We start from the raw sequence: 23,128 nt of genomic DNA, 5'->3' as shown, positions 1-23,128 counted from the left end.
AGGGGATGAGAAGCTAGAAACTGACCCCAGAAATAAGAGCTGTCAGGAATTATGAGTACAAGAAAAAGCCTCAAAGTGCAACACACAGCTTTAAAAAACAAAGTTAGTGGAACAGAGGAGAGGCTAAATGAAACTTAGCAGTTCTAGGAGACAGAGGAAAGTGAGAGAAATGATGGAAGAGAGGGTGAGAGACGAGGCAATGGGAGAAGGCTGAAAATTCAGGTCAGGCTGCAGCTCCAAAGGAGAGGGAGAGAAAGTGGTAGGGTGCACTCTGTCCAAAGTTTGCTGTGAGTCTCTGCAGCTGCTTCCATCTCCTGCTGGGTGGGAAATGACTCTGAGATTACATCTTATACCTGTTGGAATGGCTAAGATCAAAAACTCAAGTGACAACACATGCTGGGGAGAATGTGGAGGAAGGGGAACCAGCCTCCATTGCTGGTGGGAATGTAAACTTGTACAACCACTTGGGAAATCAGTCTGGTGCTTTCTCAGAAAATTGGGAATAGTGCTACCTCAAGAACCAGCTACACCACACCTGGGCATATGCCCAAAAGATGCTCCATAATACAACAAGGACATTTGCTCACCATGTTGGTAGCAGCTCTATTCATAATAGCCAGAATCTGGAAACAACTTAGATGTCCCTCAACTGAGGAATGGATACAGAAATTGTGGTACATTTACATAATGGAATACTACTCAGCTATTAAAAACAAGGAAATCATGAAATTTGCAGGCAAATGGATGGAACTAGAAAAGATCATCCTGAGTGAGGTAACCCAGAAGCAGAAAGACACACATGGTTTATGCTCATTTATAAGCGAATATTAACCACATAATAGAGGATATCAGGGCCCATAGCAATAATATTAAAGACGTCAGTTCCTCTGAGTTGATCTGGACATCAGCAGGATACAGGTCAGAATTACAGCAGACTTTGTAGAAATTTTGAGGAGACTCTAAAGTTTATATGGAAATACAAATGTCTTAGACTAGTTAAGACAATCTTGAAAAGGAAGCACAAATTTAGGGTACCACACCACCAGGCTTAGGGTTTTCAAGGAGAACTACAGTACCCGAAGCAACGAGATACGGTATGAGGACATTAAATAGAGCGGTGGAAGCAGATGACGACCCAAAGGTAAGCCATGTAGATTTACAAACTGTCGGTGCCAAAGGAATTTATCAGGGGAAAGCAGTCTTTCAATCGATGGTGGCAGAAACACTGCACACCTTTATACTTTCAGTAAGTTTATCAAAGTGACTTAACCACTAAACGAACAAAGCCAATATTGAAATCTTTGGAGCATTTGGGAGGCTGAGGTAGGGGGCTGATCTGGGTTACATATCAAAACTCTACTTCACAACTCCAATCTCTCTGTGTAAGCATGATTGCCTGGCATGTGCCAGGCCCTGAGTTCAATTCCTAGAACCACAAAATAAATAATAATAATAATACCATTTTCTGCCAAGGAAACATCTAGCAGTTTTTACCAGCTAATCAGGAGATAAATAATCAAAGCCTTATTTAATCACTGAACTTGAACCTCATGGATTCCTCAAGGGTGCCTAGCCAATGAGGTTCATGAATCCATTTGTCTCTGCATCTTGTCTGCCTATCATCCCTCATCCACTATGCGCCCAACACATGCAACCACATGTAGCCTTTAAAGCATGCTGAGGATCTGAACTCTTCATGCCTGCATGGCAGGTACTTAATGAACTGATCCATCTCCCCTATGTGTGTCTATGCTCAAACAGTTCAGCTTAATCATAAAAATGATTGCATTCCCACACACTAGCCAACCGGAGCCCTCCAAACAGCATCCTTTAAGGAAGTTCTTATTTGCCATGTAAGAAAGAAAAGGCAAAAGGAAATCAAGAGAATTATCTAATCCTCGTGGATGGAGCAAGATATGGCAAGGCCACTGGCTAGGATCAAGGGGAAGCCGTCACAGAAGCAGCAGATAGCTACCAGATCTCAGCTAACCTGTGCCCAGTAGGGTTCCTTGCCTTTTCCTCCCAGCTTGAGAAAACCAGAGGACAGACTGCTTGCACTGGTTCCTCAAGACTGGTCTGCAGGAAACGAGAGAGAAGGGAATGAAACAGAAATGGAAATACAGTTATGTGAGCCTCTAGCGTGCAGATCTCAGAGACACCGGGCGATTTGCTGCCACCAAACAGTAATGCACTCACTCATTCGTAAAAGGAGGCGAGCAGAATGAAATGGTGCTTCTGGGAGAGAGGTACCAGGAAGGCCAGGACAGAGGAGGACATCCTCAGCAGCCCCTATGAAGCTGGAGTGTGTATTCCAAGGCAGCTTCCTCCAGACTTCCACCCCTCCGAGAAAGCACGGAGAACAGTAAGTCCATTGCCAGCAGAGGGCACCAGGGATCTCGCAACAGCAGTCATTTATTGCCAAAAAAAGCATTGCTGAGGGCTACCCTGGGGGACCCTGGCTTCAGGAAAGCTCACCCACTAAACCAGTGTCACACCAACAGAGGCCCTACCCTCACCTTAGCCGCACCTCAGCTGGCGTTTGTTGTTCAGTCACACAGAGTTCGCTTTTTCTGACCACGAGAGGTAGACTGAAATACGGAAGAGTGCCTGAAAGTATATCCATGTCCCAGTTGGTTCTACCATTTGAAAGCAAGTAAAGAGCGGCCAGTGTGAGTCATTCTCTTGGTTCGTAAAATGGGAGCCATGACAATGGCTGTACTTGTTGCAGCCACAGCAACTCAGTGAGAAACCCACATTTTACGGACACGACGATGAGGCTCAGGGATCTTTCACCTTATTCTCTGCATAACGTGTGCACAATAGGGAATGCAGGGGCAGAGGAGACCATCAGATACCCTGCTCCTCATGCTCCATCTCCTGTCAGGCAGGGCCTCACAGAACCTTGACGCAGCTGGTTTCCAGTGAGGCCAGCTGGCTGGCAACCCCCAGTGACCCTTTCATTCTTTGCACCCCGCCACTAACACTGAAGTTACAGACAGGCAAGGTAACACCCAGCTTTTACATGATTCTGGGGATCCAAACTCAGGACCTCACACTTGCTCAGGAAAGCTCTCTCCCACTAAACCATCTCCCCTGCCCCATTTTATCTTTTGAAAAACACAATCTTTTTCTAAGCTTGAAACTTGATGGTTTGTCTAGACTGGTTGGCCAGCAAGCCACAGTTATCCTCCAGTCTGCTCTTCTTCAGCCCAGGTATGTGCCACCATGCCTAACTTCTAAGTCTGCCTTTATTTATTTATTTATTTATTTATTTATTTATTTTCTGTGTGTTGGGGATCCTCACGCTGGTTTGGCAAGTACTTTAATGAGTGAGCCGTGGAGGGGTTTTAACCAGCAGAAAACAGGCTATTTCTCCTTACTTACAAGGTGAACTGACTGAAACAGGCACCCATTTCCCCCCCAGAAGGCAGAACCCACCGCCTGCCCCGTGTAGCCTTCCCTGAAGATGCAAAAGCAGTGGTACATCTTTGCAGTTGGCTGCTTGCGTCAAGACCGCTGCTGCTGGGACTAACAGAGTGATCTGAAATCACAGCTGGGCGGCTCCCCTGCCTGGGCTGTTGTCTGAAGCTCTGAGGAAGGTAAGAAGAACGAGCCTCACAGCCAGACAACCGTGTTAGTCCCAGCAAGGCCTTCTTGTCTGTTCACATGTTAGCTGCCACCCAGCCCCCAGTGATTTTCCTCAGGAACTTAGTTGTTTCCTGCAGCTTCCCTACTCGACAGCCTCCATCCTTCTTCCCTTAGCCTTCCACGTTGCCAGACAGACCGCCCAAGCCTCTAACCTGGCAGTTCTCCTGCATTTCCTCATCCAATTGATACCTGTGAATCTCTTTGATGAGATAAACTGACTCAGGACTGTCCTATTAGGATCATTACTATGACAAAACACCATGACGAAAAGCAAGCGGGGGAGGAAAGGGTTTATTTGGCTTACATTTCCACATCATAGTCCATCACCGAAGGAAGTTAGGGCAAGAGCTCAAACAGGGCAGGAACTTAAAGGCAGGAGCTGGTGCAGAGGCCATGGAGGGTGCTGCTTACTGGCTTGCTTCCCATGGCTTGCTCTGCCTGCTTTCTTACAGAACCCAGGACCACCAGCCCAGGGGTGGACACACCCACAATGGGCTGGGTCCTCCCCCATCAATCACTAATTAAGAAAATGTGCTGCAGCCAGATCTTATAGTGACATTTTCTCATCCAGGTCCCCTCCTTTCAGATGACCTTAGCTGTGTCGAGCTGTGTCAAACTAGCCAGTACAACGACCGTCCAGGGTGACCATGTCTGAGACTCAGGGTTATGTTTCATGGGAATAGAGACTTCATGCTGAGGTTTCCAAAATGGAAGGTGAGCCTGGATATCTACAAAATCCCTAGGAGACAGAGATGAAAGACCCGTGGAGATTAGGGAAGGAGTGAGAGTGGGAAGACACGATAGGGTGTGTGGAGCAGAGAATGAAGATGCATTTGAAGATGAAGGCAGCAGTACAATGAAGCTCATCGTAGAAATTGGACAGGGCAGGAAATGGCTTCTCCTTCAGAGATGCTTGGACTTTAACTTAAGAACTGACTTCAGATTTCTGTCTGTCAGAGTTCTGAAAGCATAGATTTATGCTGCATGGCATTGCTAAATTTGTAATGATGTGTTCTAGCAACCACCAGGAGGGTAATATATTCTACATAAAATCTGTAGCAAAATTAATGCACAATAGAATGTCATGTCATCCTACCCCATAGCACCTCTATTCTCTGTCACATACAATGCCCTAAATGTATAAAGCCCTTTGCTTCTGTTCTCCAGAGATGTGGGATTTGGCTGTCATCTAAAATGCCCTTTCTTCTTCAAAAAATAGCAAGGTTCGAATTCTTTTGGAAACCTGTTTTGTTTCCTCTTACCTGCCACCACTGCTAATGTCTAATGCCCAGGGTACAGGACTGTTGTATAGCAATTTTCAATGAGTTAAAACATTTCATCCTGGGGAGAAGATCATGAATACTCAGGAAGTTTGGGGCTGGAGATAGGGCTCAGTGGTAGAGTGAACTTCCTAGTTTTCCAAAGGACTAGAGTTTGGGTCCTAGCTTGAACCCTGGGTGACTCAAAAGCATTTATAGTTTCAGAAGATTAGTGCCCTTTTCTGACATGCACACACACACACACACACACACACAGAGAGAGAGAGAGAGAGAGAGAGAGAGAGAGATAAAACTTTATAAAACTTTAAAAAGACTCAGGAGTTTCTAAAGGAAGTTAAGATTAAAGATGTAGACAACTCACAAGAGTCAGGAAGTCCCTGAAACTGACCAGGCGTGCAAGGCCCCTTTCTCCTCAAGGTTATGTAAGTAATAAGAGAAAAGACTCTATAAACTGGCCAATTGTCTGAAAATCATGCTGAAAACTCCAAGGTTGCAGCCTTCATGACTCACCTTCCATCCTGGGGTACTCTTTCAGTGATGCAGCTACCTCTGAGTCATCCCCCTCCTGTAAGTAACCCTTCATTTCATACTCCTGAAAGTCACCCCAATAAATTCACTGGGTCATCAAGTTGGTATCATTAACTTGGTGTGTCATTAGTGCCCTATCTAGAATGAGTAGACTTTTGTTTACATCTCCCCAGAAATAATGTCACACAACAGTGACCACCTGATGTCTCCACTTACTCTGATTTTGTCTTTATCATAGTGAAGTGAGAAGTACCTAGGAGATTAGTGATGCACATACACTGTGTGTGTGTATTTGTGTGTGTGTATGCACACATGTAGTTATTTTTGAAAAAAAATTATGAGAATAAACTAAAATTCAAGAAGTTGGGCACACCTATGTGGGATTACTCTTGGTTGGATAAGTTGAGGTGGGTAGGTCCACTCTAAGTTTGAATCATTTGAGGTCAGGAGACACACATTCAGTCTGGTCTACACCTTCTGATGGCAGCCTACATGAAAGGACATGGAAGAAGGAAGTTTTGCTTTTTGCCTGCTTGCCCTCACTCTAATGGGCAAGTTCACCCTGCTGCTGAGGCATCCCTTTGTTGGTGTTAGAACCTACTTCTTCAGGATGGCAATGAATACTGAAGACCAGCCGAGACATCCAGCCTTGTCTATTGAACAACTGTTGGATCTTTGGCCTTTCTACCAGGTTCCAGCCATTGTTGGACTAGACCACAGACAGTAAGCCATACTAATAAATCCCTTTTTAATATATATACATTCGTTCTATCAGTTCTGTCCCTCTAGAGACACCCGGTTAATATATGTGGATCTGTAAGAATCTACATTCCATCTCCAGCACAGAAAGTTCTGTCTCCAGGTTGAGATGGAGGAAGCACACTCCACCCTGCTTCTACAGAATGCACCTCCGAAGCTGAGGACTCTTCAAAGTAAGTAACTAGAGGAGGCAGAGGAGTGAATCACACTCAGAAAGAATGGGTGGTTTTCTCTCCTGTGATCCCTTCTGTCTCAACAGAGGTCACAACTGAAGTTAGAAAATATTTTGAAATGAATGGATATGAGAATAAAACACATGAAAAAGAGCCAAGCTGGGAGATGGCTCAGTTGGTAAAGTCTCTTGCTGCCAAGACTGACAAACTGAGTTTGGTCCCAGAGAGCCACATGGCAGGAGAGAATCAATTCCCAAAAGTTACCTTAGGACCTCAATATTCATTCTGTGGCATGTGTATGCCAACACATAATACACACATGCAGTAAAATAAATATTTTTTAAAAAACAAGAAGCCATAACCACTGATATCATAGATATAAAAAAGATAGTAAAGGGACATCATGAAAATGTCTGTGCCCATGAATTTGATTACTTAGATAAGATGGCTGAATTCCTACTTAATAGACACAAAGATAACATGTCTGTACCAATCCACACAGAAGTAAAATGGACATTATGAAACAGTACCACGCCCAGCTGGTTTCACCAAAGAAGTCTAACAAATGTTTAAGGAACAAATGATACCAGTCCTTTATAATCTGCTAAAGAGGACAAAGGTAAAGGAAACACCATTTAACATCCTATGAGGTTGGCATTACAAAGTCAGAAAGATGTGATCACAACAGAAAGCCACGGACATTACCTTCCATCTGCACGGATGTAAAAGTGCTCAATAAAGCAGCAGCAAATGGAACCCACTAATGTGTGATAGGAATTACACACCATAAGCCAGTGGGATCTACCCGGGTATATAAACCTGGTTCAAAATCTAAAACACAGCTAATGCAACCCATCACATCAGCAGGCTGGAGAGGGAAGACTAGATGATACAGAGAAAAGGGACATTTGACAAAATTTAATTTCACTTCAGAGTGAAAACTCTTAACAATCAGAACACAGGAATTTCCCCCAAACTTCATGAAAAACAAACAAACTTAAAAAACAACAAAACATTTGCAGACAACCCACAGAAAACATCACACTTGGTGAGAAATTAGAAGCTCTACTCCTAAGAGTAAAGAAAGAAAATAAAAGCACACAAAGATGGGAAATCGTGAACTAAAACTTGGCTCATAATTATCATGATTGTTTGCATAGACAATTCCAAGAAAACTGGAAAACGTTTGTAATAAGTGACCCTGGCAGCAGCTTTTGCCTCAGGTTAAAGGGTTAGGTCAAAACAAGATCCAGATGACAACAAGATCTCCAGGATCATAGTTTTAACAGGGCTCCTTAGCCGAGTTCTGCCAGATGTTGTAAACATCGATTTAATATTTGTCTATGTATCTGCTGCTCTGTCTATTATTCAAAAGGCAAACCCAGGTTGTGGTAAATAACTCTATGTACTACATAAAGTTATAATAGAGATTTCTTGTGTTTTATATTAAGGTTTACCTGTAAACCTACAAAGCTTCACAGTTTAACAGTGTTTGCACAGGTAATAGTAATGTACTACATTATCCTATGTACGTATTTTGGATTCAAGCTTTCCTTCATTAAGGTGGCATTGAACAGCATTGTCCTCTAAGCCAAACAACTGCCATCTTCGTAAGACCAGCTGTGGCTACTTATAAAAGGTCATCACAGCGGGGTTTATGGGCTGTTGATAGGAGAGGTAAGAAGGGTCATGGGAGCCTCGCTTGGTTTAGTTATCCTTCCAGCCAGCTGCATGCAATACTGTCCTAATTGCATGTAGCCTCACAGTGTGGGGGAGGGGCCCAAGTACACAGGCTGTACAAGGCTAGGGAGTCCACCTACACAGCTATGAGGAAGCCATCAACCACGCTGGGCGAAGACTTTCCAGTGTAACAGCTTTGGGGCACCCACACCTCTGTCAGCAGCTCCTCACCTGTGCCCTGTGAGTAAGCCCAATCACTCACTGGGTCCTCAGGGTGAACTTTGGTGAAATCAGGCTTTGTTTTATCATTGAGACTTCATGCTTACTCACCCACCCACCTCCAAGATAAAAATCTCACCACAGATTGGTAAAGTTATGTATTAATGCTCCCATGTCTCATAGAAATTAAAGAAACAAAACCAGTAAAAGAATATGTAAGAATGGAAATCTATCTATCTATCTATCTATCTATCTATCTATCTATCTATCTGTTAATTTTTGAGTCAAGGTCTCACTCTGTAGCCATGGATATGGCTGTCATGAAACATACTATGTAGACCAGTCTGGTCTTGGACTCATAGAGATCCTCCTGGTTCTACCTCCCAAATGCTGGGATTAAAGATGTGCACTACCAGACCTGGTTAAGAATGAAAATATTTTTAGTGAAAAGGGAGAAAATTAACATGGCTGGTTTCCTTTCAGGATGAAAAAGAAAGCTGAATCATTTAAGCAAGCTGCAAAGGCCTGAGCAAGTCACAACAAAGAATGAGACTTCATGTATTTGAAGTTGACATTTCTAAGGTCAAAGTTCAGTTCATCGATATCAAACTTCTGCTTAAGTAAATGGAGTTATTTACTTCTTTCTTATTATTTACTTCTGTTATTTACTTCTGTTCTTCCTAACAATTACAAGGAACTGGATTAAAGAACTGAAATGTAGATCTAACCAAAGTTTCTTTAAAATTGTTCAGGATTTTTGCTGAAACTTATCTAACAATTATACATCAATTAAAAGTACCAGAGTCTGATTTTTCTGCATGTTTCATAACTGTGCACAATTATACTGACATGGTCAGAGGGGCTAAAAAACAGGACAATGGTTTGCCCCTTGCCCACTGTGGTGATATGAGTGAAAATGGCCCCCACAGGCCCACAGAGCGTGGCGTTGTTAGGAGGTGTGGCCCTGTCAGGGAAGTTGTGGCCTAACTGGAGAAAGTATGTCACTGGGGGTGGCTTTGAGGTTTCAGATGCTCCAGCCAGGCCCAGTGTCACTCTCTCTTCTGCTGATCTGGATGTAGAATGCTCAGCTATCTCTCCAGCACCATGTCTGCTTAATGCATGCTGCCATGCTTCCTGCCATGACAGTGGACTAAAGTTCTGAACTGTAAGATAGCCCCAATTAAATACTTTCCTTCATAAGAGTTGCTGTGATCATGATGCCTCTCACAGAAATGGAAATCCTAACCATGACACCCACCAAAGTCAACCGGGTCCCGGGAGACTCTAGAGCATCTTCTGGAATGTCCTGCAACTCTGGCGAGCCTCTTGCCCTCCTGTTGAAGTGGTATGAAGACGCCACGCAGAGAACTCTACAGGTTGCCCAGTCTATGAAGAAGAGTGTTAACACAGAGGGAAATCTTACTTCCAAGTGAAGCCGTGTTCAAGCAAGGCCTTTGACCTGTCCGTACACAGATGGAACGTTTGGTAAAATAAACTCTAGAGGAGCCGTGGTCCCCTGAGGACCATATCCTCAACTGACTTCGACAGCACAAAAAGAAAATGATCATTTGGGCCACTTACGTGGTCTTAAACATGCAATAGGAGATTATGACCAAAGTCTAAAATGATTTAGATATGTTTCTTTAAACATTCCAAGGGATTTGTACTTGCCGGATTGACTTAAATCCACATAATGTGCTGTTTAGACAACTATTTCTCACTAATGATTTTCTTTTTGATAAGAAAATGAGTTATGAACTAATAACTCATCCCTTCCTCCTCCCTCATGTCTCTTCCCAGGCATCAGTCAAAGACTTTAGTTTCTCTCTACACCAGGCTGTTATGAAAATAGAACGACTGGAGAACTTTTGAAGTCTGTGGTGGTTAAAATAAGAATGGCCCCCACAGGCTCATCTCATTGAATGCTTAGCCAGTGGGGAGTGGCACTATTTGAGAAGGATTGGGAGGTGTGGACTTGTTGGAATAGGCGTGGCCTTGTTGGTGAAAGTGTGTTACTGGAGATGGCCCCAGTCCCTGTCTCAGCGTACAGACCAGGATGTAACTCTCAGCTACTGCTCCGGCACTACACCAGCCTGCCACCGTGTTCCCTGCCGTGATGACAATGGACCAGGCCTATGAAGTGGCAAGCAAGCCCCCAATGAAATGTTTTCCTTTGTAAGAATTGCCATAGTCATGGTGTCTCTGCACAGCAACAGAACAGTGACTGACACAGGGTCTTTCAGAGAAACCCAGTGGAGGGGTACCCCGACTGCCGCATCTGACACCCCCATCCAGCTGAAAAAAAGACAGATTGGTCATCACCCCGATTCAACAATGGCAGTTAGGGTGATGTCTTCAGGAGGGGATGATGAAACAGGAGTTTAAATTGGCTAGACAGTCTAAAGCAGGGGTTCTCAACCTTCCTAATGCTGCAACCCTTCAATACAGCCCCCACCCCATGTTTTGGGGAACCTCTCAACCATAAAATCACTTTTGTTGTTACTTTATAACTGTAATTTTGCTACTGTTGTGAATCAGGAAATAGAGGTTTGCCAAAAGGGTCACTACCCACAGATTAAAAACCATCTGCTCTTTTGGTGAAAAGACCCCAAAGAAAAGCAGCCAGCTTGTGTCTTGACTGAAAGCCAGAAACATCAGGAGGAATCTTGGCAGGCTCATCCTTGCCAGAGGTTAGTGTCGTAAAAGATGTTTCCTGGGCTCTGACTGTCGCTCTGGCTTCTAAGCGACTCTAAGGTTACCCTTAATGCGGGGGTGTAGTATGGTAAGAAGAGCATGACTGAAGGCCTGTGAGGAGGAAACTGCCCAATAGAACAGGAACTCTGGCCCGGTAGACACCTCACGCTGCAGCTGGGCCAGGTGGACTGTCTGGTCAGCGTCACCTCCCTACCCTCCAGGAAGGCAGGATCACCTTAAGCCATGATAAAGAGAGAGCTAGATTAATTCACTCTTTACGTAAGGGGCTTGCCCACTGTCACCTAGAATCTTGTCCCTTACTGTTACTAGAGACTTCGGGAAGGCGGCATACGCTAGCTGAGTTTGAGGGGATGTGAGGAATGTGAGTGGAGCCATTTTGTGTAACTTGAAAACCACTGAGTGTGACATGCGATAAGGTAACGCTTATGAGATAAGGAGAGCCACACACAAGGCAGCTCCCATGCGGGCCAAGCCTGGGCAGGCGCTGACATGTTAGTGAGCCAACCTCAAGACAGCGACACGTTAAAGAATAACGAACCCTACACTCCAAGCCCATAAAGCTGATGCCCACAGGAACAATACAAAAAACAAACAAACAAACAAAAAAAAAAAACCTGGAACGTTGGAAGTGGGCCAGGTTGGCACTGCTGTGCCTAAGGCATGGCATGCCAACCCCTGGGCTGCTCCCCATAAGCAATGGGGCTTTGACCTGGTCACACTGTGACTCTCGCTCCTGCCGCTGTGGGGCTTGTCGAGTTTCCGGCATCCTTGCTGAGTTCACACATGCCTGCCTGTTAGCACAGGCCACTGGCTGAAGCCCAAGGTCCTTCTGGGACGTCCAGCTGTGCCACCGTCCTGGCCTGGCACCCGCAGACGTGGGCGCTCTCACAGGAGGGTAGAGGATTCCCCGGCTGAGCCTGCACACTTCCCTGCCCACCTTTCTGGTTCCATGAGTCTACCGTGGCTAGACCCGGCATAGTCAAAAGGCAGATCTCTTCTGGGCATCCTAATTGCTGAGCACCTCACGGCCCACTGGCTCCGCTAGTCATGGGTGGGTGGGGAATGAAAATGTATAATAAAGAGGGGAATCGCTTGAGGGATTTGTTCCCCTTTGTGTGTTTCTTTGTGAGACACTGAGAATATTTTTTCTATCGGTACAAAGGGGGAAGGAGCAAGAATTGAGTTGGTGTGAGCCCACCATATCAGAGGCAGCCATGAATACTCAAGGTCTCAGGAGGTTTCTCTGGAGAGAGCGAGCCCGACAGGTGAGCAATGCCTGAATAAGCCCTACATGGAGGAACGGGGCACACTGAGCCACCTCTCATTCACCTTGTGTTTTGAAACGGGGTGTCACACCTTCAGCTGGAGCTGGCTGACTCAGCCAGGTGGGCCAGCCAGTGACCCTCACAGAGAGCGGCCTGTCTCTGCCGCCCCTGGAACTGTGGGCGTAAGCATTCTCCATCATTCCTGGCAGGCTGGTTGTCTGTTTTGTGGGTTCTGCGAGTTCAACTCAGGTTCTCACGCTCACGTGGCAAGGACTTAACAGACTGAGCCCTCTCCCCTGCCCTCACCACTCTTCTAGTTACTCTTATAAAGGGTTATAATTTATTGAACTGTGACTTACATATTGAACAATTTGCCCGTTTTCCAGGAATCAACTTTTAAATAAGTTGGCAGGCTTGCACAGGCATCACCTTAGTCTAAGCTAGAACACTCCCACTCTGCCCCAAAGAAACTGCAACTTATCAGCAGTGGTGCCTACAGCCTCTCTGAACTAACTCCTCAGCCCAGCAACTGCTAGTCTGCCTTTGTCTGTCTGCTCTGGAACGTTTCTGTAAGAGGAATTACACATGTCAGTACTGGCTCCTGTCAGTAACACTCAGTTATTTTCAGTCTCGTCAGTGTTGATACAAGTGTCAACTCATTCTGCTGCTAAACGGGATTCCATTGTGTGGAGGTACTGCAGTCTGTTTATCCTCCCAACTGCTCCGAGATACTTGGGGACCTGGGAGATGGCTGGGTGGTAAGAGCACTTGCTGTGTACACATGAAGACCTGAGTTCAGATCTGCACTACTGGTTTCAAAAGCCTGGCACGGCTGCAGAGAGCCCTGCAGCAGTGCCGTGGTAGGCAGAAACAGGAGGGTCTGTGGACCTCTCCTGGCTGATAAGCCTAGCCCAGGTTCAGTGAGAAAGCGTGGGAGTAAAACAGAGAATGGGAAGACAAGGATGCCTGACCTGAGCACACATGCCCATCCAGGACACACATGGAGCTCTTCCTAGTTTGGGATTCGCCTTGCTGAAGAAGCTTGGAGGGTCCAGGAACAAGTCCCAGGGGACATATGATTTCATTTCTCTGGGCTAAATGCACAGGAGCAGGTCTGCCGGCCCGAGGGGCAACTTTGTATCTAGCTAAACAAGTGTTTCCAAAGTGCAGGAACCATCTCACCAAACCCACCAGGGACGTGAAGGCCCCCAACTTCATCGCACTGTAATTCCTGCTGGCATTTCCCAGGACGAAGCTGTCTGCTTGCTGGTCACCTGTGGTGTCACCGCAGAAGCGCCTACCTGTCTCAGCCTGTGTCATCTATATTCCGGGTACGGATCCCTGTCGGATGTGTCATTTGGAAGGATGCTTCCCCCACTTAATGGACTGTCCCTCAAACCTTTCATAGTCTCTTGTGTGCTGGGCACTTTTTAGATTCCAGTCAATTCCACATCAGCTCTTTCGCCGTGCCATTTCTGTCTTTGTGTCATAACCAAAAGCCATTGTGTAACCAAGCAACAGGCATTTAATGTTCGATTCTCAGGCTTTGTGCTTTGTTGCGTTGTATTTTAGCTATTTGCTCCCACTGACACTAAAGGTGTCAACCTTAGACAAAGTTTATTAGGATTAAAGAAATTGTATTGGCTCCCTGGAGCACTCTAGAAAGTGCTGACATCAATCTTGGAGCACTGCAAGCAGTGCTGCAGCTGGCCAATGGAGCAGCCTGGGCAGTGATGATGTCAGCCTGTGGAGGACCCTGGGCAGTGATGATGTCAGCCTGTGGAGGACCCTGGGCAGTGATGATGTCAGCCTGTGGAGGACCCTGGGCAGTGATGATGTCAGCCTGTGGAGGACCCTGGGCAGTGATGATGTCAGCCTGTGGAGGACCCTGGGCAGTGATGATGTCAGCCTGTGGAGGACCCTGGGCAGTGATGATGTCAGCCTGTGGAGGACCCTGGGCAGTGATGATGTCAGCCTGTGGAGGACCCTGGGCAGTGATGATGTCAGCCTGTGGAGGACCCTGGGCAGTGATGATGTCAGCCTGTGGAGGACCCTGGGCAGTAATGATGTCATCCAGGGGAGCATCCTGGACAGTGATGATGTCAGTCTGAGGAGCACTCTAGGCAGTGCTGATGTCAGCCTGGGGAGCACCCTGGGCAGTGATGATGTCAGTCTGGGGAGCACTCTAGGCAGTGTTGATGTCAGTCTGGGAAGCACCCGTGGGCAGTGATGATGTCAGCCTGTGGAGGACCCTGGGCAGTGATGATGTCAGCCTGGGGAGCACTCTAGGCAGTACTGATGTCAGCCTGGGGAGCACCCTGGGCAGTGATGATGTCAGCCTGGGGAGCACACTAGGCAGTGCTGATGTCAGTCTGGGGAGCACCCGTGGGCAGTGATGATGTCAGTCTGGGGAGCACCCTGGGCAGTGCAGTGGAGCACTAACATCTTAACAATATCAAATGTTCTAATCTATGAACAAAATGACTTTCTGTTTATTCTTGTCTTGGTAAGTTTCCTTCAGCAAGGTTTAATAGTTTTCAGTGTCTAAGTCTTTGGAAACTACCCCAGCCTATGTGGCACAGCCTTGGCATGCGGAAAGGGCTCTTGCAGACTTTCCATAACAGTGAACCCAAAGGAAGGGTGCATGTATGTACCCTGTCCTCTCACCCGGTCCCAGCACGTGACAGCCGAGGACAAGAGCAGAGGTGCCTGCTCCTGGAAGCTTCCCGCCCAAACACCCAGGCCACATGCAGTTCATCCAGGTGAAAACTAGAGGACAGACCTGGTGAGCTGACACCCAAGTCTCTTCCAGTCCCTGTGATACTCAGGTTCGAGGCCAGCCTTGGGATGTGGCACAAGATTGACAGCTGGGAAAAAAGGTCACGAAGCTGGTATGACACCTGTGAAGCAGGCAGCCCATTCCAGAGAGAAAGGCTGAGGCCAGGCTAAGCAGAGCAACGCATCCAGTGGGGTACCTCACGGCAGCAGGAGAGACTGGCACTCCTCATTCAGCCCTGCATGGTGCTCTGCCTGCAACACTGAATTTTCAGTCCTGCGTGGTAACATTGCACCACAAACTGTTGCGAGGGATTCCCTCTAGCACATCTCAAGGTGGGCCTCGGGATAGGAGCAGGGCACCCCAAGGGGCTGTGGTGATGCTGTGCCAATCTGTCTCAGCGGGGAATGCCTGGGCAGGGCTAAGCGAGGACCTCTGGAACTAAAGAAGGGAATCCCTGATGCCTCAGCGTGGCTGTGGTGACCCACACTCATGGCCCTGTCCTGGAAGTGTGAGGCTACTGATGCAAGATAACCCTTCCCTGGGGCCCAATCAGCTTCTCGGGTTGTCCTTGGCAGGCGCAGGACCTCCAGGTCAGCAGCCTGCTTTAAGCCTAGGAGGCCTTTTGGCATTGCCCTAGCTGAGAATTTCTCCTCTCCAGGCTATACTTGTTTGTATACGTCTCCTGAGTTCTCAGCTCCGAGAAGCTATGGCCTTAAAAGTCAGTGCCCACTAGCAGTGCCTCAAGTCTCGACATAATCTGTACCTGACACGTACAACCCAGCACAGCCCAAACCACAGGAAACTTCAGGGCTCAGCTCAGCTCCCAGATGCTGCTTCCACTGCCCAGTTCCTACTCTATACCTTTCACCCACGCTCTCCGCTGCCCCCAGCATATCCTTGCGGACACTCTGCCCTTTAGCACATTCCCCCTTCATCCTGGGCCATGCTCTTCTCTCTCCCACAGGCCTCATGTTGAATCACCCTGTCTCACCCATGCAAACTTCTCAGGGCATCTGAAGGAAGCTCAGTGCCTCAGTGTGAGGCTTTGCAACACTCTGGTCCTGCTGGCTTCCCTGTGGCAAGGATTTGTGCCTCTTCTCCCGGCTCCCCAAAAAATGGCCATTAATTATCTGCACCTCTGGTGGCAAAGGTAATCTCTACCTGTGCTCTTCGGAGGGGGCAGCCTGCCCAGCCCTTCTAGGGGCCAAGCCCTGCCCAGGCCATGCTCTATGCAGGGCATAATCCTTGGGAAACTCTGGAAGAATACAAACTGTAAAACTGGAAGAAATTGTTATAAAAATGGCATTGGTGATTAGATCCATGTGGATGAAGTGCTTGGATCATGCCCTGTACCCCTCAGATACTCTAAAATGGAGAGGTATGATGGCCTATCCAAGCATGTCCAAGCTGTAGCCTGAAGGCCACATGTGACCCAGCACATGTGAGAATGACAATGTCATATTTCAGCATCAAAGGCTGGACACCCCTGGATATCGAAGTGGAAGCTTAAAACAGTTGAGAGTCTTGTCTAAGCATTGGGATTTGGACAGGGGCTTCCTGCCTCCAAATCTAAGCATAGACACATGAACTCCAGAGACCCAGAGACCCAGAAGGCTCGTACGGAACCACACAGAGACCCTGAGCAAATCTCTTGGCTGTTGTTCCCAGTGGTGGGGACAAAACCCCGAGTTTGGTGCAAGCTAGGTAAGTGCTCTACCGCTGAGCCACAAGCCCAGTGTTCCCTGCTGGTAATGACGTGGATCTCTGAGACAGTCAGTCATCTGCCCAGGCTTGCAGAAGAGCGATGGTGGAAGCAGTCAAAAGGCTGCAGTCCCCTGGTCACATTACCCAGCTTATTTGTGTGACACCCAAGAGGTCTCAATCTCCTGTCTGTTGTTTTGTACCCATCCAGGAGAACCCCAGCTAGCCCCACTTCACTCCTTTAGCTCAGAGGCAGCAGGCCACAGCTCACCCCAGGACTGACAGCATCCCTGCAGTACCCCCATAGGGTAGAGGTGACCTGTCTGGGCAAACCAGAAGAAGCCACCCTGCCCTTCCTCCTGCGCTACAGGAAGTGCCAGCTGAGAGCACAGTCTCACCCACGGCACTTCCGAGGTGTTTACCTCCCCTGGCCTGAAAAGACTGGGAACAACGATGCTGTGCAATTAGCTGACCAAACCAGAGCTGGCAGGGAGCTCCGACCTAACAGCAGCTGGCAGCTATACAATGCCAATTACCAGCTGCAGAGGCGGGCCCTGCTTCTCAGGTCACAGCCCTCCCAGCCCCCAGGCCACCAGAGGAGGAAGAAGTCATCCCATTCCCTGGCTAAGAACATCCTTCCTTCTCTAGGTACAGCACAAGGTCAGACAGCACTCTGGCACACATCTGTGCCCAGCATCTCCCAAACTCCACATAGTTCATATCCGCCTTCCCTGCCCACCATCCCATAGGTGCCTGTGCAGGATGTATCCCTCAGCTGAGTGCCACGGGAAATCTTACGTACAGGTATACTGGAGGCTGGGCCTGAAGAGCACCCACTTGCTTCTGTGAGAGAGGGGGACCGAAGCCCCTCTCTCTGGCTATCTCTAACTATCCATGCTCCATACAGGCACAGAGGCGTGGGACTTCCAGCGCCCCCACTAAGAAACTACACCATTGGAAGGGAGCTGACTCCCATTCCCACTTCTGTGGGAATCTGTTCTCCTCCTGGTCTCAGGCCCTGCTGACAGAGTGGGTCCCTGTTTCGAGAGTTTTAAAAAAAAAGGTGCCCCCTTGTGCTGGGGGATGGATATGTCCCTGGTGAGGGCTGCCTGCCACATTCCGTATCCAGCAATACTGCCCCCACACACACACACAGCCGCGTTTGGTGGTATCACACAGCGAGAGCCTTGTATGCTTGCCACAGAGATACAGTGGGTCAAGTTGATGGCGTCTCAAGGAAACTTCCTCTAAACTGAAGTTCCCTCAGAGCTGAAACAAGAGGGAGGCTCATCAGACTCAAAAGGTGACCAGATCCACCAGGCCCCACCCGAGGTTACAAGAGCCGTAAACAACGGCTCCGGATAGGGACACTCCCCAGCTGGTCAAGCTGCCGCCTAGCTGTGCAGGTAGCTGCGGGGAGGCAGCTTTAGTGAGGTGTTGCCCACTCTGAAGTGGGCTTTTCAGTGACGGCTTCAGTCATTCAGCGTCATCTCACTGGTGCTCCTGTAAACAACCCCGGTAAACTTACCGGTTCACTGAGCTAGACCACGGTGGCATCATTTGGGCTGCCACCTCACTGGCTTCCTATCTGGGTGAACAGATGATCCTTGGCTCTCCCGTTTTAAGACTGGACTGGGAGAATTCGGGGCAGCCCAGGCCACCCCTTGCTGCAGCTCTTCTGCTCTCACAGAGGCCCACAGCCCCCTCTGAGTCCTCAGCTGACCAACTTCTAGTCTCCCGTCTGGGGAATGTGGGCTTATAGCAAAGTGGGTATGGGTGGCTCCATATTCTGCTTCCTACCCCCTTCTCTGGGTTCTTGCGGGGGAATTAGAGAGGTGGCTTCAAGCTCGTGCTGTGGAATCTCCCCGTACTCAAAAAGGTTTAAAAAGAGGACCCCCCCTCCTCTGTCAAGAGGGCCCTGATGTCCTCTCCTCAGCTCACTCCTGAAAGTTGTCCTCTTAGCTCCACATACATGCCATGGTCTGAACGCACCCACCCACACGCGTACATACACATCAATAAAGGTAACTAGAGCAAAAACAAAAACCAACAGGGTGTCTGAAGCTGGGAAGATGAGGGCCAAAATTTGGGCCCCCCGGTACTGACACAAAAAGCCAAGCACAGTAGGGTGTGCCTGTAACCCTAGCACTGCCGAGGGCACTGTGGAGACAGGAGGACCCCACCCAATTCTGTCAAATCAGTGAGCTCCAGGTTCAAGCAACGACCATGCCCCCCAAAATGAAATGGAAGTTACTAGATGTCCACTTCTGGCCTACACACACACAAAAAAAAATGTAAAACAAAATATAAACTAGGTCTTCTAGACAAGTCTCGGTGACTGGCATTGGCACACAGTAAGTGGTCAATAAGCATTTGTTGGGTAAACTCCACTGCCCTTACTCAAGTCCCTGACATGATTCTGCAGACTCAAAGCTCATTCACTAAAGGGGGTTGAGCTGTAGTTTGGAATGGGGCCTCCCACTGAAGACCCATGTTCAAACGATGGTCCTTAGATTGGTGCACAAGGGAGGTGACAAAGCCATTAAGAGAAGTGGCTTAGGGAAAGGTTTTAGGTCAGAGCCACTCCCTCCCCTCCCTTTCCCTCCCTTTCCCTCCCTTTCCCTCTGTCTCTCTCCCACCTTTGATCCACTAAACCTGTCTTCTCCAAGCAGTGCTGCCTCACCACCAGCCCAAAGCAACCTTCTGTCTTTATAAGCTGATCATCTCACGTGTCTGTGTACATACAGACTGGTTCACACCTGAATTCGAATCATGGCCGCCATGTAAATCTTCCAAGTGTCTATACAGAGAACTACATGGACCTTTTAGGAAGTACTAAACATCGGTTTTGAACGAATTCCTGGTGGCTCAGGGATATTTAACTATCAGGAGTAAGGGCTCAACAGATGTCTCAGAGGCATTCCAAGTCACAAAATAGAGCCATATCCCCAGTCCGCCTCATAGCAACCGTTGAAGTCCAGAGCCTGTCCTATGGTGACTTCCTGTCCTGAGTGTTCCGTTGACAAAGACATACTCAGCAGATGACAGAAGCTCCACCCTGTCCCCTGACTCATGACGCACACACTTCTGTAGCAAGAAAGGCAACTAAAAGCCTCGGGAGCACTCTCCACTCCAAGGCAGTGACTCACTGCCAACGCTTCATCCCTGGTGGCCAAAGCTCACCACCATGGAGAAGAGCAATCTGCTTCCTCCCCTAGCCTGCTTGTTAGGTCCCTGCAACAGCGGCGGGGCCATGAAGAAGCCAGCAGGTGGCCAGTGAGATGGCTGATGACCTGAGTTCAATCCCCGGGTCCCACGCAAAGGTGGAAGAGGAGCGCTGATGCCACAAAGGTGCCCTTTGACCTCCCGACATGCACTGTGGCGTATGCATGCCCCATCGTCGAATACACACATAATAATGATAACAATAAAAGAATCCAGGGGGCCGAGCTAGGCTGACCTAAGGGGAGTCTCTTATCACCCTGTGGTCTCCAGACTGGAACACACCTGCTGGTATCCTGCTTGCATGTACCTGTGTATGCTCACCTGTACACAGACATGCCTGGAAGACACAATCGTATCCTTTGTGTACGCATGCATAGGAGCATGCCGGTGTGCATGTGTGTGAATAAGCATGCCAGTATGCACATACTGTGTGTGTACATGTTCACAGGGCCATGCTAGTGTGGACACCACACAGCAGTCACCAACTGTCCATTTATGGCCTACATACAAGTACACACACACATACATATGTGCATGTGTGTGAGTAAGTACGCCAGTGTGCATGCATAAGTGTATATACAACAGTGTCAGTGTGTGTGTGTGTGTGTATACTGTGTGTTTAGGTGTACAGGGAGCATACCAGTATGTATGTACGTGTGTGTGTAAGCTTGCATACATACATGAGCATGCCAGTATGTATGGCCTGTGTGTACACATGTCCACATAAACATGCTGAGTGTGGGCCCTCTGGCTGGCCCAAACTGAACGAACCTACGCCTGACCTGCTCATAGCAGGTACGAGTGCCACAGAGTCTGAAGAAAGGCCCAGCAGAAGCCTCGCCTACCTAGCTGTGGGTCCCTGAGGCACCGTTCCTCCCAGGACTCCATGGAGAGTAGCTGTGCCTCTGTTAACAGCACTGGAGACCCTGAGGTTGACCGTCAGGTCCCTGCCACCAGCTAGCTCTCACAGAAGCCCACTGGAGCCGGGGGCATGTGGTCACCTCCCACGTGACCAGCGTCTGTGGACGTAAAGTGTGACCTGCGTTCACATGCCTCTCTGTAAACTGTACCTGCACAGAAGTGGGTGTGGTGGCCTCCGGCTCTTCCCAGAGGAGAGCCTGCAAGGCACAGCAGACCCGCCCTCACTACACAGGGAGTGTGCTAAGAGGGTCTGGGGACAGGACCGTGAGTAAGGCTGTGAGGACATCCTGTCCCCCATTCTCAGGCCTGCTTAGAAAACAGGCAAGCTGTCCCAGAATCGCCCCCAGCTTCCCCATAGACTAGGCTCTGCGTGTTCCGTGAGCTGAGGCAAGCCAGGACTGGGGATTCTGTTGAGTTGACTTGTCCCCTAAGCCACCTGCTGCCTAGTATTACCTACAGTCCTACGTGGGGAAGAACCAAGGTCCCCGGCTCACACAAACACCTCCCTCCTCTTGTGTAAGATCCTCACCTGAAAGGAGCAAAATGTCTCTCTCACACTTTTCTAAACAGGAAAACAAATCCCAAAGCGGTGAAGTCATTATTCAAAGATCGAAGAGCTTGGCTTCTGTGACAAGAGTCCGGACGGCAAAAATGAAAGCCAAGACAACAGCCTGCCATGCTTTCCCTTCCCCACCTCAGTGTGGGACCCTAGAAAGCCCTCCCCCCTTCCCCCTTTACCCTCTCCGTCCTCATGTTGTAACCGCCTCAGTGGTTACAGGTAAGCTGGCTGCCCTTCCAGATGGCTGGGGTGAGGCAGGGTTCCGTCCAGCACGTCTGGGTCTGGGTCACCTGCCGCCCCCCTCAGCGCTCTCCGGGACAGGGGACGCTGCCTCACCCACAGCCCCTCCCGCCATCACCTGTCAGCCTGACCGGGCCTTCCTCCTGCGCGGCCTCCAGCTGATGCTTCCGGATTCTTGAAGCCCTGGTCCTGAAGTCAGCGCCCATTCCCACCTCCCACACAGCTCGCCCGGAGAGGTGGAGCTTGGCCACCTGCGGCCAGCTACCCCTCTGCAGGTACGCTGCAGCCGGATGCCCACCCCAAGGTCCCCGTGTGGGGAAGAGGTCGGAGCACCCCAGCATAGTGGGGTGTCCCCGATCCCACACCCAGTCCGGGACTCGGGTCCTCTACTAAGTCCCCCTGCGCTGCATCTTAGGCACTTGGCCGCGACGGTGCTCCAACCCGGGTCCCTCTGGTATATTCAGTCCGGGTAATAACAACAGCAACCACTTCCTGGGGAGTTCCAGCTACCCAGTCACGCAGCCAAGGCTGCGCGAACGCCCAGGGCGCCCGGGCGCTCGCCAGTCTCTCCGGCGAAGTCCGCCTCCCCTGCGCCTCTCCTCCCCTGAGCGCCCTCCCCCACCCCCTACCCTTGCCACCCCCGCGGTCTCCACCGCCACACTCCGGCAGGCCACCGCCTCCGGATCCAGCACGTCGAGGAGCTGGGACCGAGGCGCGCATCGTCCGTGGGTACCCGGCGGCCACCCACAGACAGCCCGGGGCGCAGCGCCGTGCGCCGCTGTCCCCTCAGCACCCCCCATCCCCACCCCGGCAAATCGCTGCCAGCCAGCCCGGCTCCGGGTCCCCGGGACGACGCCCCTCACCTTGAAGAAGCTGCGAAGGAAGTGCACCACACCCAGCATGGTGCTGCCCCGGCGCAGCCGCCACCCAGCCGCGGCTCCGGCTCGGACGGCGCCGCGAGCCCCGCTCCGGACCCCACCCCGCGCTCCGCCCCGCGCTCTGCCCCGGACCGCCGAGCAGCCCCGCCTCCGCAGCCCGGCCACTCCGGGCACGTGCGAGGCCGCAGAGACTTGTCCAAACACGGGTCGTGCCCGCCCCAGCCCTGGGCGAGAACGGAGCACACACGGGCGAGCACACAGACACACACACACACACACACACACACACACACACACACACACACACTCCCGGGCGGTCCTAGAGTGGCAGGCAGGGTTCCCGAGCCCTCTAGGGATCTGAGCGTAATCTAAGTAGCAAAAGGGCAAGTGAATCCACAGCCCGCGCGCATCTCTGCTCCCGGTCTGTCTGGCACGCAGTGCTGTGACTAGCGCCTGGCCCAGGTCCTGTTGGAAGTGGCCGCCTCCCTTGGTCCCTGAACGCTGAGTCAAGCTCTGAGAACTTTCGGAGATGTTAGCGCAGGGGTTGAGAATCCGGAG

General features: G+C 49.6%; 1 protein-coding gene and 1 long non-coding RNA gene across 3 annotated transcripts in view; one reads left to right on the top strand and one right to left on the bottom strand.

Annotated features, from left to right (window-relative positions):
• Positions 1-6,364, top strand: part of LOC132648394 (uncharacterized) — a 48,690-nt gene extending 42,326 nt beyond the window's left edge. The window contains exon 3 of the long non-coding RNA XR_009586804.1: positions 6,232-6,364. This is a non-coding gene — a long non-coding RNA (uncharacterized LOC132648394). The remainder of the gene's footprint in view (positions 1-6,231) is intronic.
• Positions 1-22,660, bottom strand: part of Arhgef4 (Rho guanine nucleotide exchange factor 4) — a 113,685-nt gene extending 91,025 nt beyond the window's left edge. For both annotated transcript variants that reach the window (XM_021644420.2, XM_021644421.2), the window contains exon 1: positions 22,556-22,660. In XM_021644420.2, coding sequence (XP_021500095.1) covers positions 22,556-22,594 — 39 coding nt within the window. In that variant the 5' untranslated portion in view covers positions 22,595-22,660. The remainder of the gene's footprint in view (positions 1-22,555) is intronic.
• Between the last annotated feature and the right edge of the window lie 468 nt (positions 22,661-23,128).

This window comes from Meriones unguiculatus, chromosome 16 (assembly GCF_030254825.1).
Source record: "Meriones unguiculatus strain TT.TT164.6M chromosome 16, Bangor_MerUng_6.1, whole genome shotgun sequence".
Taxonomy (NCBI): Eukaryota; Metazoa; Chordata; class Mammalia; order Rodentia; family Muridae; genus Meriones; species Meriones unguiculatus.
The sequence above is the reverse complement of the archived record's forward strand: the minus strand, read 5'-3'. Positions and strand labels throughout refer to the sequence as shown.